Raw genomic sequence first — 15609 nt, 5'->3', positions numbered from 1 at the left:
CTCCGACAGCGCTGGACAGGCGGGAGACTCCGACAGCGCTGGACAGGCGGGAGACTCCGACAGCGCTGGACAGGCGGGAGACTCCGACAGCGCTGGACAGGCGGGAGACTCCGACAGCGCTGGACAGGCGGGAGACTCCGACAGCGCTGGACAGGCGGGAGACTCTGGCTGCGATGGAGGCGCACTGTAGGCCTGGTGCGTGGTGCCGGCACTGGTGGTACTGGGCCGAGGACACGCACAGGAAGCTTGGTGCGGGGAGCTGCAACCGGAGGGCTGGTGCGTGGAGGTGGTACTGGATAGACCGGACCATGCAGGCGCACTGGAGCTCTTGAGCACCGAGCCTGCCCAACCTTACCTGGTTGAATGCTCCCGGTCGCCCTGCCAGTGCGGCGAGGTGGAATAGCCCGCACTGGGCTGTGAAGGCGAACCGGGGACAACATGCGCAAGGCTGGTGCCATGTACGCCGGCCCAAGGAGACGCACTGGAGACCAGATGCGTAGAGCCGGCTTCATGGCACTTGGCTCGATGCACACTCTAGCCCGGCCAATACGAGGAGCTGGTATATACCGCACTGGGCTATGCACCCGCACTGGAGACACTGTGCGCTCCACAGCATAACACGGTGCCTGCCCGGTCTATCTAGCCCCCCGGTAAGCACAGGAAGTTGGCGCAGGTCTCCTACCTGGCTTCGCCATACTCCCTGTGTGCCACCCCCCAATACATTATTGGGGCTGACTCTCGGGCTTCCATCCACGCCGTCGTGCTCGTCTCTCCAACTCCATTCTCCTATAACCCTCCTCGCACTGCTCCAGCGAATCCCAGGCGGGCTCCGACACTCTCCCTTGGTCGACCGCTCACCTGTTTATTTCCTCCCAAGTCGTATAGTCCCGACTTCGCTGCTCCTGCTGCCGCTGCCTGTCACCACGCCACTTGGTCCTTGGTTGTGGTGGGTGATTCTGTTACGGTTTTCTTCTGGTGAAAGAGAGGCGGACCAAAATGCAGCATGGTTATTTATAAACATCTTTAATAAAGATGATAACGTGAACAATATGCTTCTACAAAACAAGAAACCGTGGAAAACCAAAAACAGTCCTAACTGGTGCAAAACACATAGACAGGAACAATCACCCACGAAATAATATGGAAGATGGAAGAATATGGCTGCCTAAATATGGTTCCCAATCAGAGACAATGATAAACACCTGCCTCTGATTGAGTTACACTCTAGGCAACCATAGACTTACCTAGAATACTATACTACACACAACCCCATCAATCTACAAAACCCCTAGACAAGACAAACACATAATCACCCATGTCACACCCTGGCCTAACCACAATAATAAAGAAACACAAAATACTAAGGCCAGGGCGTGACATGTATTTGTTATCGTCCACCAGGGTGTGCCGGATTTCTTTGAGTTTCTTGTGGATGTAAATCGCCTCTTTCAGTTCATGTAGGAAAGCCTCGGTTACCCCGTAAACTCTGGGAATAGACGGCACAAGACCCACAGACTCCAGGGCTCTGACCAGCGATGGTATAAACCTGCAGGACCAAAGTATTTTCACCAGCGCCTCAAAATGGTTGAATAAGTAGTATCTTAGGGGTTCGTATAGGCACGTGATTGATCTCACAACCGATGCATTTTTCTCGTATATACTCTCCAATCACCACGTCTAAAAGCGTGGCTACAGAGGCCTTGATGGTGTCCACAAAAATAGTACTGACCACCCCATCAAACACGTCCTCAGGCTGTGTACATGTAGGGGGTGTCGTGGGTCTTGCCGGGGGGGGAGTAGAATGTTGGGCTGCGAGGCATACAATCCTTAGGGTCGGGCCCCCATGACGTTTCGGAGTTCTGGTATGCGGTAGGAATATCCATGGTTAATGCGTAAGTGAAGAACTGTAGGTTTTAAGGACCCTCCTTTTATTGTTGAACCAGCCCTCTGGGTATCAGGGCGTGGTTAACGCAGCCGCGTACTTAGTTTTCTTCGGGGAGTGACCCTTCTGACGATGTACCTTCCTGGGTCTCCTTTGAATCATAATCCTCGGGATTCGTATATATTATGCACTTCTTTAGCCGAACAATGCTCTGTCGCTGTTGGCTCTGTACAAACAGAGCGTCCAACAACTCCAACATTTTCAATTCCATTAAATTCCAACTTTTAAAAGGAATAAGCATGCAATTATTGCAATTATTCAAATATTTTGTACATTTCATGAGAGCAACAAGATAATTAATGATTTCTGAACAACCATTTTTTTATTTAATGTCTATTAATAGTATCTTATCAACTTTATTTCACTTGGAGATGTTTCATTATAGAGAATATAACATGACAATACATGACACCTAAGTAGCTGAATATGATTATGGACTAACAGTCTAAAGGACACAACTCATGTTCTTCTGGTTAAACAGTGGGAAACTAGTTGATTAAGGAGTGAGGAGTTTTTTACAGTTAGGAAATAATATGTCATGTTTTACTCGTACCTCAGCCAGCATTGTGAATGGTGAGGAAATAATATGTCATGTTTTACTCATACCTCAGCCAGCATTGTGAATGGTGTCTGAGGCGGTGACAAACTAAACCATGGCAGTATATCTAATTTCTTAGGTGTTTTTAGTCATGCATGAAAGGTCTGGGGTGGTTCTGTGGTTATAAGTTTCTGACCTTGGAATACATTTCTGGCCATTGGCAGGGTCTGAAACAAACCTAATGTCCACCTGGTACACCGACAGGGTCTCAACCAAAGCCAATGTCCACTTGGCACACTGACAGGGTCTGAATCAAACCCAATGTCCACCTGGCACACCAACAGCGTCTGAATCAAACCCAATGTCCACCTGGCACACTGACAGGGTCTGAATCAAACCCAATGTCCACCTGGAACACTGACAGGGTCTGAATCAAACCCAATGACCATCTGGCACACTGGCAGGGTCTGAATCAAACCCAATGTTAAGGGGAGGGAAGATTGGTCAAGAGGGTGATGATTATTGTTGTTCTACTGCCTAATTGTTATGCAACAACACTGTTTACAAAAGCTTTGTTAAAGAACAAGTTGTTGTTTGTGTCTCACTGCTTTGCTTTATCTTGGCCAGATCGCAGATCTTTTTTACCACATTAACAATGTCTACACAGTATTTCTGATCAATGTTATGTTACAGTTTTTCTCAGTCGCTTTGGTGCATTTTTCACATCATCCCTAACATGTGCAAAATAATACGTGCATTTCTCAGAACAATTTGTACAAACTGCAAAATACAATAGATATGTTTCTAAAGCTAGTCAGTCACTAAAAATCCTTAGCACATCTCTCAAAAGTAAATATTCATGCCAATGATCATGTCAGTGCCATCAGAATGATAAGTCATTGAGTCATTGTTCACAAACAAGGTCGTCAAAATGTTTAGGCATGTTGTCAATGTAACTGTGTACTTTGACAGTATTACCTGATGTCAACTTAGGCTACAGTTTGGATGACAGTTACTGTATTGAAAATGCACAAGGCTGCACTTCTATGGCATATATCAATTTCAACAGTACTATTTACATATTACTGTATGTGGGTTATTGATTGAAAGAGACTGGACAACCCAAGGGGCACAAAGGAAAAAAAACTAAATTAGAAAGAAACACAGGAAACCACCCCTAAGGCACAACTTTGCCCGAAGCACTGCTGTGCTGTCTACACATCCAGACGTTCCTGTCTGTCGACCCACATATTCTCATCCACATCACACCGGATATTTTCCCTTCCAATGCAACGTGGAAAGAATATTTTGGAATGCCTTATCCATCCTCTGCAGGCGTCTACTGTGATGTCCTCACATGCTGCATCCATTGCAGCCAGCAGGGTCATCTGTGTGTGTGGCTGACGATCGTACACCTTCCACCTCCATGCTGAAAATAACTCCTCAATTGGGTTAAGGAATGGTAAATATGGTGGGAGGAATTCTATGAGCATCCTCGGGTGGGTCACAAACCATTGCCTTATGTTTGATCGATGGAAACTCACATTATCACAAATGACCACATACTTTGGCAAATCCTCTCTAAACAGACCCTTCTCATCATCAGGGATGAGAGCCCTGTAGAGAGTCTCTAAAAAGTTGAGTAGATGCTGGGTGTTGTATGGCCCTGTAAGGGGGATATGGGTTAGGACACCATGCTCCGAAATAGCAGCACACATGGTGATATTTCCTCCCTGTTCGTCTGGCAAATCCACAGTAGCTCTGTGACCGATGATATTCCGACCCCGCCTTCTGCATTTGGTCAGGTTGAAGCCAGCCTCATCCACGTATACAAAGTTGTGAGAGGGTTCACTTGATTCCAACTCCATTATACACTATATTCCAGAACACACAGTTGAATTTGTTTTGGTAAGGAAGAGTGACATAAAATGTACATATATTGCAAGTTCCTTCCACAGTAATGGAAATGTGTGCAGTTTATGCTTACTGTACTATGTATCACTATAAAATGTTGCTGTAAGGTAGTTACATAGATATATGTTTTACCTGTAGATACTGGTACCGCAGCTCCTTAACTCTGTCCTCATTCCTTTGGAATGGTACACGGTACAGCTGTTTCATACTCATCTGGTTTCTATGGAGCACCCTGTCAATGATTGAGATGCTAACCGTATGGATGTTTTCAAAGACATCGTTGTCTTCTATAATGGTCCTTTGTATTTCCCTGAGTCTCATGGCATTGTTTGCTAGGACCATGGTGCAAATAGCCTCCTCCTGTTGAGGTGTGAAAAGGCGTCCTCTGCCACCGGTTTGAGGTAATCTTGCAGTCCTATGTGTGGAAAAATGCAGGGATGCATCGCACACTTTCACATGGACAAAAACTATGCGAACACACATTTTACTGTAAAACATACAGGTGGGTGCATGTAAGGTGCAGCATGTATCTGTATAGAGTATATTTCTGTATGCTGTGAAATACAAGTGGACTACTGTAATATGAAGCATTGTAGGAAGTATACAGTATACTGCCTATATACAGTAACAGTGCACTGTACATTGGTGGACATACCTGTTCTCTCTCCGAAACGTTTGAACTATTGAGGACACGGTTGATCTCCCAATATTCGGCTGCACCCTTCGACCCGCCTCAGCCATTGTAAGGCCATGATTGATAACATGGTCTACAATAGTGGCCCTTATGTCATCATAGCCTATGTCCTCTTCTGCCTCTTCCTCTGTTTTGCCTTCCACCACGCATCCTTGCTCCTCTTCTTCCTCCTCTTGGCTGTTGACCCTGTTCGTTTCCTGGTCCATCCATTATTGAAAAATTGCAACTCTGTGTTGTGGTCTGTTTATATATGCTTGCCAATTGATTCTTCATGAGATGCACCTTTGAGTAATTTAGACAACTGGTTGAGTGTTGGTTGAACTAACACTTTACATTCCTTCATGAGTGAGGGTCAATTTCACCTGCATGATTCATCAATTCACGTTTTTGTATCAAAGGTCTAATAGAAATGTGTAAAACTATGCTTGACAGTTTATGACAAATAGTTCAACATTTTGCATGTAATGGCTTATGCAAGGAACTAATGCCTAGATGTTTTGAGGGGTAAGACTATTCAACAGAGATCCATCTACTATATTTTGATCAACATGACATGAGCAATTTATAAAAAAGCTGACACTTGTACATTATCAATTGCAATTTGTTCAAAGGAATAAGAAATTGCTTTAATGATGTGCACAAGTGACTAGATGATTTGGAATTTGTACAAGTAGTATCAAGAATTGCACTTTTGATCTAAGAAATGCACCAAAGCGACTGAGAAAAACTGTATTATAATGGACAAAAAAGTGCTTTCTTTAAAAAACAAGGACATTTCTAAGTGACCCCAAACTTTTGAACTTTTGTATGTAGATGTACAGTGGGGCAAAAAAGTATTTAGTCAGCCACCAATTGTGCAAGTTCTCCCACTTAAAAAGATGAGAGAGGCCTGTAATTTTCATCATAGGTACACTTCAACTATGACAGATAAAATGAGAAATAAAAATCCAGAAAATCACATTGTAGGATTTTTAATTAATTAATTTGCAAATTATGGTGGAAAATAAGTATTTGGTCACCTACAAACAAGCAAGATTTCTGGCTCTCACAGACCTGTAACTTCTTCTTTAAGAGGCTCCTCTGTCCTCCACTCGTTACCTGTATTAATGGCACCTGTTTGAACTTGTTATCAGTATAAAAGACACCTGCCCACAACCTCAAACAGTCACACTCCAAACTCCACTATGGCCAAGACCAAAGAGCTGTCAGAGGACACCAGAAACAAAATTGTAGACCTGCACCAGGCTGGGAAGACTGAATCTGAAATAGGTAAGCAGCTTGGTTTGAAGAAATCAACTGTGGGAGCAATTATTAGGAAATGGAAGACATACAAGACCACTGATAATCTCCCTCGATCTGGGGCTCCACGCAAGATCTCACTCCGTGGGGTCAAAATGATCACAAGAACCGTGAGCAAAAATCCCAGAACCACACCGGGGGACCTAGTGAATGACCTGCAGAGAGCTGGGACCAAAGTAACAAAGCCTACCATCAGTAACATATTACGCCGCCAGGGACTCAAATCCTGCAGTGCCAGACGTGTCCCCCTGCTTAAGCCAGTACATGTCCAGGCCCGTCTGAAGTTTGCTAGAGAGCATTTGGATGATCCAGAAGAAGATTGGGAGAATGTCATATGGTCAGATGAAACCAAAATAGAACTTTCTGGTAAAAACTCAACTCGTCGTGTTTGGAGGACAAAGAATGCTGAGTTGCATCCAAAGAACACCATACCTACTGTGAAGAATGGGGGTGGAAACATCATGCTTTGGGGCTGTTTTTCTGCAAAGGGACCAGGACGACTGATCCGTGTAAAGGAAAGAATGAATGGGGCCATGTATCGTGAGATTTTGAGTGAAAACCTCCTTCCATCAGCAAGGGCATTGAAGATGAAATGTGGCTGGGTCTTTCAGCATGACAATGATCCCAAACACACTGCCCGGGCAACGAAGGAGTGGCTTCGTAGGTCCTGGAGTGGCCTAGCCAGTCTCCAGATCTCAACCCCATAGAACATCTTTGGAGGGAGTTGAAAGTCTGTGTTGCAAATCAACAGCCCCAAAACATCACTGCACTAGAGGAGATCTGCATGAAGGAATGGGCCAAAATACCAGCAACAGTGTGTGAAAACCTTGTGAAGACTTACAGAAAACGTTTGACCTCTGTCATTGCCAACAAAGGGTATATAACAAAGTATTGAGATAAACTTTTGTTATTGATCAAATACTTATTTTCCACCATCATTTGCAAATAAATTAATAAAAAATCCTACAATGTGATTTTCTGGATTTTTTTTCTCATTTTGTCTGTCATAGTTGAAGTGTACCTATGATGAAAATTACACAAAATTGCACAATTGGTGGCTGACTAAATACTTTTTTGCCCAATTAATAAATTATGTATTGTTACACTATGTAGGAGGAGCAGTATAGACCTTGTCTGTTCATTATATACATCTACATGATGTATTGTTACACCATGTAGGAGCAGTATAGACCTACAGTAGCTAGCTACTTATTTAGATTTAGTATGACTTAAATTAATCTGCTTTAAATGTGCTGTAGTAAACATTTTTTATTCACACTAATCAATCAACACATTCCTGTCTTTGTATGTCTCAATATAATAGTATTATTTAATTAAATCCATTTAAAATAATCTTTGTCTGAAAATAAAACATGATCCTTAACTGCGTTTCCCCTCCATTCAGCAGACGGCGATGTGCGTCTTTCAGGCGATGCTGCCAGCATGACGTATAATCTAGTGGACGGGTCTTCAGAAACAGCTCGTCAACCACCTCTGTAGCTTGCTAGCCAACAAAGCCGAAAGATTCAAGCTATTTATAAGCTTTCGGTGGATATTAGCTACTGTGTTTTAGACACACTACTGTTGTATCTACTTGTTAACCTATTTAATGTAATATTACGTTATTTTGTATTAGTCAGCTATAGTAGCTGGCTGGTTAAGTTAGCACTAGTCTTGTCGCTAATGATAAACATCACCGACCATGAGTTCCCTAAACTTCTCCCCTCCTGTTAAAGTAGAGGAGGTCTGCTGGACGGAGAAAGATGCTCTGGGGCTGAACATTGTTGTGAAAGAGGAGAAGGAAGAAGAAGATGTTACAGTAAAACAAGAAGAGAAAGACGTTTTTGGAATGAAGGATGAAGAGGGGGAGATTACTGTCACATTAGAGGAGGACGAAGAAGAGAAGACTGGGGAGCTGATTAACACCAGTAAATACAGTGAGTACTATCTTATAAAACAGGGACATTGATCTGATTAACACCAGTAAATACAGTGAGTACTATCTTATAAAACAAGGACGTTGATCTGATTAACACCAGTAAATACAGTGAGTACTATCTTATAAAACAGGGACATTGATCTGATTAACACCAGTAAATACAGTGAGTACTATCTTATAAAACAGGGACATTGATCTGATTAACACCAGTAAATACAGTGAGTTCTATCTCATAAAACAGGGGCCAAAACTCTGCAGTTGTTGAACTAATGTATGATTTTTAAAAGGGCGTTCTACACTTGAATATGTTTTTGTACTGTATGAATTGTTCATGATGTCCTCCAGTGATTTTTCACATTTTCCTGTTGAAAAGTGACATATAAATACAGTAAAGTATAAACACACTAAAGGGAAACAAATAAATGTTTTGAGCAAAATAGTGTTTTTTTTAAACAACTGGAAACAAGAAGTTGTGAGTGATGTCATAGTAAGGTATTCAAGGAGTTGTCTTGATGGGAAGTCGTGATGTCATCCAATAGGCGACTGATTTTCATGTGAATATTCATTATTCTTTTTATAATCCTTCCTGTTCGGTCAAGTTGGTTGTTGATCATTACTAGAAAGCCATTTTCAAGTCTTACCATAGACTTTCAATATGATTTAAGTCCAAACTGTAACTAGGCCACCCAGGAACATTCAATGTCATCTTGGTAAGCTCCTCCAGTGTAGATTTGGCCTTGTGGTTTCGGTTATTTTCCTGTTAGTACAGTTTTTTTGTATTCAGATCTCTGAAATGCACTCTAACTACATACCATTTAGTGTTCGCCTTATATTATGCTGGGAAAACAGTTTTCATGGACACAGAAATCCTAAATCATTTGAGTTTGCAAAATCCAATGGTTCTAACCGAGAGTCACCTTAACTTTATTGACAACACCCAAATGGATACTGTCATTAATGCGGTTCTTCAATAATTACACATAATATTTAATTCTGTAGCTATTTAGTTACAGTCACATGTTCAACTATCATCAGCTGATCCAGGAAATCGTTTTCTGAATGACAGTCACATGACAAACATCACGACATGCAACAACAACCAAAGTGCTTCTTCATTCATTACTCTGGTAAAGACAGTTATGCCGTGCTCCACGTTGGATCAAACATCCTTAACAAATTGATGTTTATAATGTGTTATTGTCTGCTTGATTTACAGTAGTGTCTCGTTAGTCTGTTTGCGCACAGAGATACTTAGCTCATAATGTGTAGAGAACGGTTCCTTGATGGATAGGCTATTGAACAACACACAGAGCTATTTTCCTTTATTCAGGACATTTAGAATGACAACACATTAAAGAGTAGTCTAGTGGGATTATTCACAAAATTATCTGGTGATCAGGTTATAAAATGTCGTGACAAAGACATTTTAGATTCCATGTTTCACCTGAAATATTAAATGATTTATAGTCCTTGGTCTATGGTGTTTGGTGAAGTTATGGGTCCTACAGTAGGTCTATGTTATTGTTAGTGAAGTTATGGGTCCTACAGTAGGTGTATGTTATTGTTAGGTGAAGTTAGGGGTCCTACAGTAGGTCTATGTTGTTAGGTGAAGTTATAGGTCCTACAGTAGGTCTATGTTATTGCTAGGTGAAGTTATGGGCCAATTTGGCAAACACTTAGTTTAGAAACCCTCATTGTCAGGCTGATGGAAAAGCTAGCCAATGAGCATTTTACTGGTGTAAGTGTTTATTAAGTATGAAGCACTTGATTTGAGACAAACACAAACATTACACAAAGCAGGAGATTCAAGCGAGCCTGACAATTATAATCCAAAAGTAGTGTGAAATGCACTCATATTCAACCTGTAAATGGAGGCTATTTTTGCTGTCAGCCTATGAGACCTCCCCTGAGTTTTCCCCCACGGTGGTGAATTAGTAAATAGCGACACAACGCTTAAAATTAGTTTCCTTGAGTAGCACTCCTGATCTTGCTCTGATCTTGCGCTGTAATATTCAGAATACATTGTGAAAAACTGAAATCTTCGCTCACCATTTTTGCTCCAACCATATATACTACATCCATAACTAGTGGTTTCCTCATTACCAGATATACTACATCCATAACTAGTGGTTCCCTCATTACCAGATACACTACATCTATAACTAGTGGTTTCCTCATTATCAGATATACTACATCCATAACTAGTGGTTTCCTCATTACCAGATATACTACATCCATAACTAGTGGTTTCCTCATTACCAGATATACTACATCCATAACTTGCGGTTTCCTCATTAGCAGGGAGGAGTTTCTGCAACCAAATTGTGTGTGCTCCGCCCTCGTGCGGCCATTTTTAGCAAACACAGAAAGGGGCCAAAATTGGAGACCAAAAGTCGTCTGGCACATTGCTTAGAGTTTCAGCAACTTTAATAACTTGTTTCTAGCCTCCAATCATCGATTTTACTACTAATGTGAAAACAATATAAAATTGTTGCTCACTTGAAGGTTTTAAGACATTTGTCAAATAATTTAACAGACAACTTCATGGGTACGCTCTGGGCATCACCTTTTAACTCAAATAAACAGTGGATTTCTGCTGTTTTGAGCCTTTAACCATCTGTCTAACTTTGTTGTTCACACAGGAGAGAGACAGGACTATCGTGGATCCTCTGGTGATCCTCAACAACATCATGATGCTGACGAGGCAGAGAAGTGTCTCTCCAGATCAGAACACCTCAAGAAACACCTGCAGAGACCCACAGGGAAGAAATCTCACCACTGCTCTGACTGTGGGAAGAGTTATTCAAGATCAGATTCACTTAAACTACATAAGAGAATACACCAGCGAGTACACACAGGAGAGAAATCTCACCACTGTTTTGACTGTGGGAAGAGTTACTTAAAATCAGATTCACTTAAACTACACCTGAGAATACACACTGGAGAGAATCTTCATTGCTGCTCAGACTGTGGGAAGAGATTCACCTCTTCAGCAGACCTTAAAATACATCAGAGAATTCACACTGGAGAGAAACCTTTTGGCTGTGATCAATGTGGGAAGAGTTTTACTAAGCCAAGCAACTTGAAATCACACCAGCGAATACACACTGGAGAGAAACCTTATGGCTGTGATCAATGTGGGAAGAGTTTTACTCAGTCAAGCGGCCTGATATCACACCAGATATCACACACAGGAGAGAAACCATACAGCTGTACTCAATGTGGGAAGAGTTTTGCTACATCTGGCTATCTGAAGATACACCAGAGAATACACACAGGAGAGAAACCTTTTAGCTGTGATCAATGTGGGAAGAGTTTTGCTACATCTGTCTATCTGAAAATACACCAGAGAATACATACAGGAGAGAAACCTTATAGCTGTAATCAATGTGGGAAGAGTTTTACTCAGTCAAGCAGCCTGAAATCACACCAAAGAATACACAGGAGAGAAATCCCATAGCTGTAATCAATGTGGGAAGAGTTTTACTCAGTCAAACAGCCTGATATCACACCAGCGGACACACACATGAGAGAAACCTTATGGCTATGATCAATGTGACAAGAGATACTCTGATAAAATATATCTAATCAAACATCAGAAAATACATACATGAAGGAGTTGTTTCACGATATCAATGAAATATGGTCACAATGTAGAATGTTTTAACATTGTAGTCTGAGTATTTGAATGAATTTCACAATGTAGCACCCTAAATGTTTGCCCCCTGTTCATTTGATTTTAGCATGATATGGATTTTAGCCTCAGGGGAAAAATCCAGGCTCTGAATTGAGAGTATTATTTATGTGATTTAACAAAAATGTGCTAACAAAAAAAGAGTTGTGTTACACTTACCACGTTGGTGACCCTCTTGAATCAAAATGCAACACTTCAAAATGTAGCCATCTGTTTACATCTATTACTATTATGTAAATTAACAAAAAGTGACTAACAAAAAAAGAGCAGGTGTGATGTTGTTTGTATGATGATGTCGTGTTTTGTTTATAAAATAAAATAAAAATATTTTCAGGTCTTTTTTCAATGACTTGATAAATTAATTTCAACGTACTTGTCGCCGATTCACATGGATGCAGTATAATACATTATATTAACAATCCTACATCACTCTAGTATTTCTTTACAACATTCAAATGCTAATTGTCTTTATCCAACGACTGAAGAAGTATGAATCAAATCACCTCTTATTTCAAACATTCCGCCTGACAAAGATACATGTTTTATTATTCCATGCCTCACCATTCATTAATTTAATTATTGCCAATACATATTAACAAAGGGGTGTATATTTGATTTTGATATTTCATATTTACAATTCCTGTAACGTTTAATTTGACTTTAGTTTTTTGGGTTTCTTGATGGAGAACGTTAGAACAAATATTGGAGTAAAACAAGCTTATATTTTGTGTTGGATGTTGCATCCAATTGTTAATATTTTAATCAATGACATTTCCTTAAAATGCTCAGTCTTTCAGTTAAGTTTCTGTTTGTTGTGTACTAAATATTTCAGTTTATTTTTATTTGTTTTTTTCCTGTGAAGCCATTGTCTTGAATCCATGTCTAAAATGTACTATATAAATAAAGCTTGATTTGATCATATTGCAAAACAAATGAACCAATCAACAGACTCTTGCTAAACCAATGAACAAATATGTGCAAAGGCATATCTTGGTCCATCTCAGACTGAATTTATACTGTTTTTCATGCTATCTTCTACCTTGTCAATATAGTGCATGGTCCATCTTAGTATGAAAAACAGTATAAATTTAGTATATCTTTCAATATGTCAATATAGTGCATGGTATGTAAGTTTAGTATCACTTTTCAACCAACCCAGTGCATTTGTTGAAAATGAAAAATGTTGAAATGAACAATACATCACAGGATTCAACTACTGAAAACTGAAACAAACAAATGGATCAAACAGATCAATTCCACTATTCAAGCCTGCTGAAGGCGTGGTGGATTGGTAAAACACCACCCCCAGCTCTACCAGGGGCTTGAGGTGGTCTCCCACAGCTCTGCTTATGTCATGTTCTGTGGCCTTGCTGTTCCATTTCTTGACTGCCCCTGTAACACAGAAAGAAACACATTCAGTCATAGTATATAAAACACGCAAAGTAATGGATATGAAGCATCTATGGCCTCAGTTACACCTGGTACCTAAATGTGACTTCTGTCATCCGATCACTCCAAGCTGCATTAGGTTCAGATCTACCAGGATGGGCCTTTGACATAGTCTGGATGCAGTCAGACCACTCAATATAAAGAGGTGGGGTGAATGAGTGGGGAAAAGTACATTTGACACAAATTACCTTCATAATATGAAAGAACAAATGTGTGTCTGAGGGGAAATTAACTTTCATACAGCCAAAAAGGGTGAGAAATTACACCAATATCAGTGGATAAATTGCACTAATGTAAATAAACATAGATGATGGAACATATTCCCTTTTGTTTACGTGATGAACCGCTAAGGGGAGATAAATATTTACCATCCAAACCATGTGTGACCTCTCTGGCTGTAGAAGTGTTCTTCCTAACCAGTCCCTCAACAGCTCTCTGACTGAGCTCCACCCTCACTGGGTCCTCAGAGGAGAGGAAGGCTAAGGAGGGATGGAAGGATGAATGGATAAGTCAGTCAATAAAGTGTAGAGCTGCTGTCTGACAAAATCACTATTTTAGTAGTTCATTAAAGTAAATTAGGCTTTATAACTGCTGAATACCAACTATCAATCACTTAGATCACATATTTTTAGGTAGAGATACATCCTTGGGACGTCCCTAGCCCGTTGAAGTTGACATTTCAAATGGTTAAATTAGGGGTTACAGTTAGGGTTTAGGGTAGAGATGTCCCAAGGATCCCAGATATCATTGACTATAATGTATTATTTTGTTTCTTTTACATAGCAGGTGTAAAAGAAACAGTGGTGTAAAAATTACCCAATTGTCATACTTGAGTAAAGAAAACATTTAAAATGCGCAATGGATTATGGTCTTTGCAGTTTAAAAAATAGCATCTAATTAGGCCAATCTGTATGTGGGGTTGTTTGAGAAGAACGTAATTATCAACACTAAAAATCAATTCTAGCACCTCATCAGGCTCTGTAAATGGCTTCCTTTGATGACGTGTTCCTTCTATTCCAGAGGACAGCAGAGGAACTTCATCGATTCCACTCCTTCATCAATACAAGCAGTGAACATCTGAATTTCACCCTCACCTTTGATGTCCATGAAGCAAGTTACCCGATGGTTGGACGATACTTTTCTCGTCAATCATCTTAAATACTTAAACTGAAAATCAACCAATCCTCCATTGTTAACACAGTGGAAAGGTCAAATGCTTTATTATCTAAAAATGTAAAGTGAGTGGGCTACGGAGATAAATAAAATGGTTAAGTTTAAAAGAGCAAATAAAATATATAAATGTTTTAAGTCCCATTGCAAAGTTACACCTCACAGTTCTATTTTTGGAGTTGTTACATAAAACCAATCAGAATTCAGAAGAATGATAAAGTCAGGTGTGAAGTAATATGGAGGACCAGCCTATTCCCTGTGATGTAAACTACAACAGAAATAACTTAAAATGTAGAACTTCATACTAAACCAATAATTTGCGCTCATGACTTGAGTGATTAAAGTAAACCAATGTTTTGGAAATACATAACACCATCTAACCAACAATCAAAGAATGTTAGCTATATGCAGTTATCTTAGCCAGCCAGCTAACATCAGCTATTTAGCCAACTAGCTATTAGCCTAACCAGTGTAGCCAACCAGCACGGTTATGGTCAGCGAGACCAACTACCGGAGACCAGTTAGAATCCAACTAACAGTAAGCCAAGGTGGAAAAAGTTACAAAACTCCTGTAGTCTAATTCACTGAAAACATGCTGAAAAGCAGTGATGGGGAAACAAAGCTTCCTGGAGCATTGGCTCTTTCCAGCCAATTGTGTAAAAAAAAAAGGTTAATTACTCAAAGCTTTGAGCGACACAGAATTTCGAACAGCCACATTGTTATAGATGACATCCCCCACACGTAGCAGCGAAGCCATTATGTCATATATTAAACCACTGGCCGTGATCGAGAGCATCAAATCCATGCTGCGTTGTGGGTAAACGGTGACTGGCTGACTGATTTATAAATAATAACAAGTAGTTATTTATGATGCAAGGTGATTTGTAAATTAGTCAGGTAGCAGCCACCTGCACTGTCGGCTGCAATGTCGAACGAGCCCAAGTCCAAACCAATCAGGTGTTCGAGGAAA

The 15609-nt window shown here is 40.6% G+C and overlaps 2 protein-coding genes and 1 long non-coding RNA gene across 4 annotated transcripts in view; 1 reads left to right on the top strand and 2 right to left on the bottom strand.

Annotated features, from left to right (window-relative positions):
- LOC118965282 overlaps positions 1 to 15590 on the bottom strand; it is a 28801-nt gene extending 13211 nt beyond the window's left edge. Inside the window, exons 1-3 of one of the 2 annotated variants that reach the window (XR_005052567.1) lie at positions 14437 to 15590; positions 13838 to 13948; positions 13009 to 13412 (exon numbers count right to left, since the gene is read on the bottom strand). This is a non-coding gene — a long non-coding RNA (uncharacterized LOC118965282). Of the gene's footprint in view, positions 1 to 13008; positions 13413 to 13837; positions 13949 to 14436 lie in introns of those variants that run through there. The other variant, XR_005052566.1, reaches the window with a different exon arrangement.
- LOC110527619 (zinc finger protein 501) overlaps positions 1 to 15609 on the bottom strand; it is a 174204-nt gene that overhangs the window by 74328 nt on the left and 84267 nt on the right. The window lies entirely within an intron of this gene.
- LOC118965278 (gastrula zinc finger protein XlCGF8.2DB-like) lies at positions 7806 to 12953 on the top strand. The gene is made up of 2 exons (XM_036983135.1): positions 7806 to 8324; positions 10969 to 12953. The coding sequence occupies exons 1-2, from the start codon at positions 8090 to 8092 to the stop codon at positions 11784 to 11786; spliced, it is 1053 nt and encodes a 350-aa protein (XP_036839030.1). The 5' UTR covers positions 7806 to 8089; the 3' UTR covers positions 11787 to 12953.

The sequence above is a fragment of the Oncorhynchus mykiss genome, chromosome 7 (genome assembly GCF_013265735.2).
Source record: "Oncorhynchus mykiss isolate Arlee chromosome 7, USDA_OmykA_1.1, whole genome shotgun sequence".
Taxonomy (NCBI): Eukaryota; Metazoa; Chordata; class Actinopteri; order Salmoniformes; family Salmonidae; genus Oncorhynchus; species Oncorhynchus mykiss.
The sequence above is the reverse complement of the archived record's forward strand: the minus strand, read 5'-3'. Positions and strand labels throughout refer to the sequence as shown.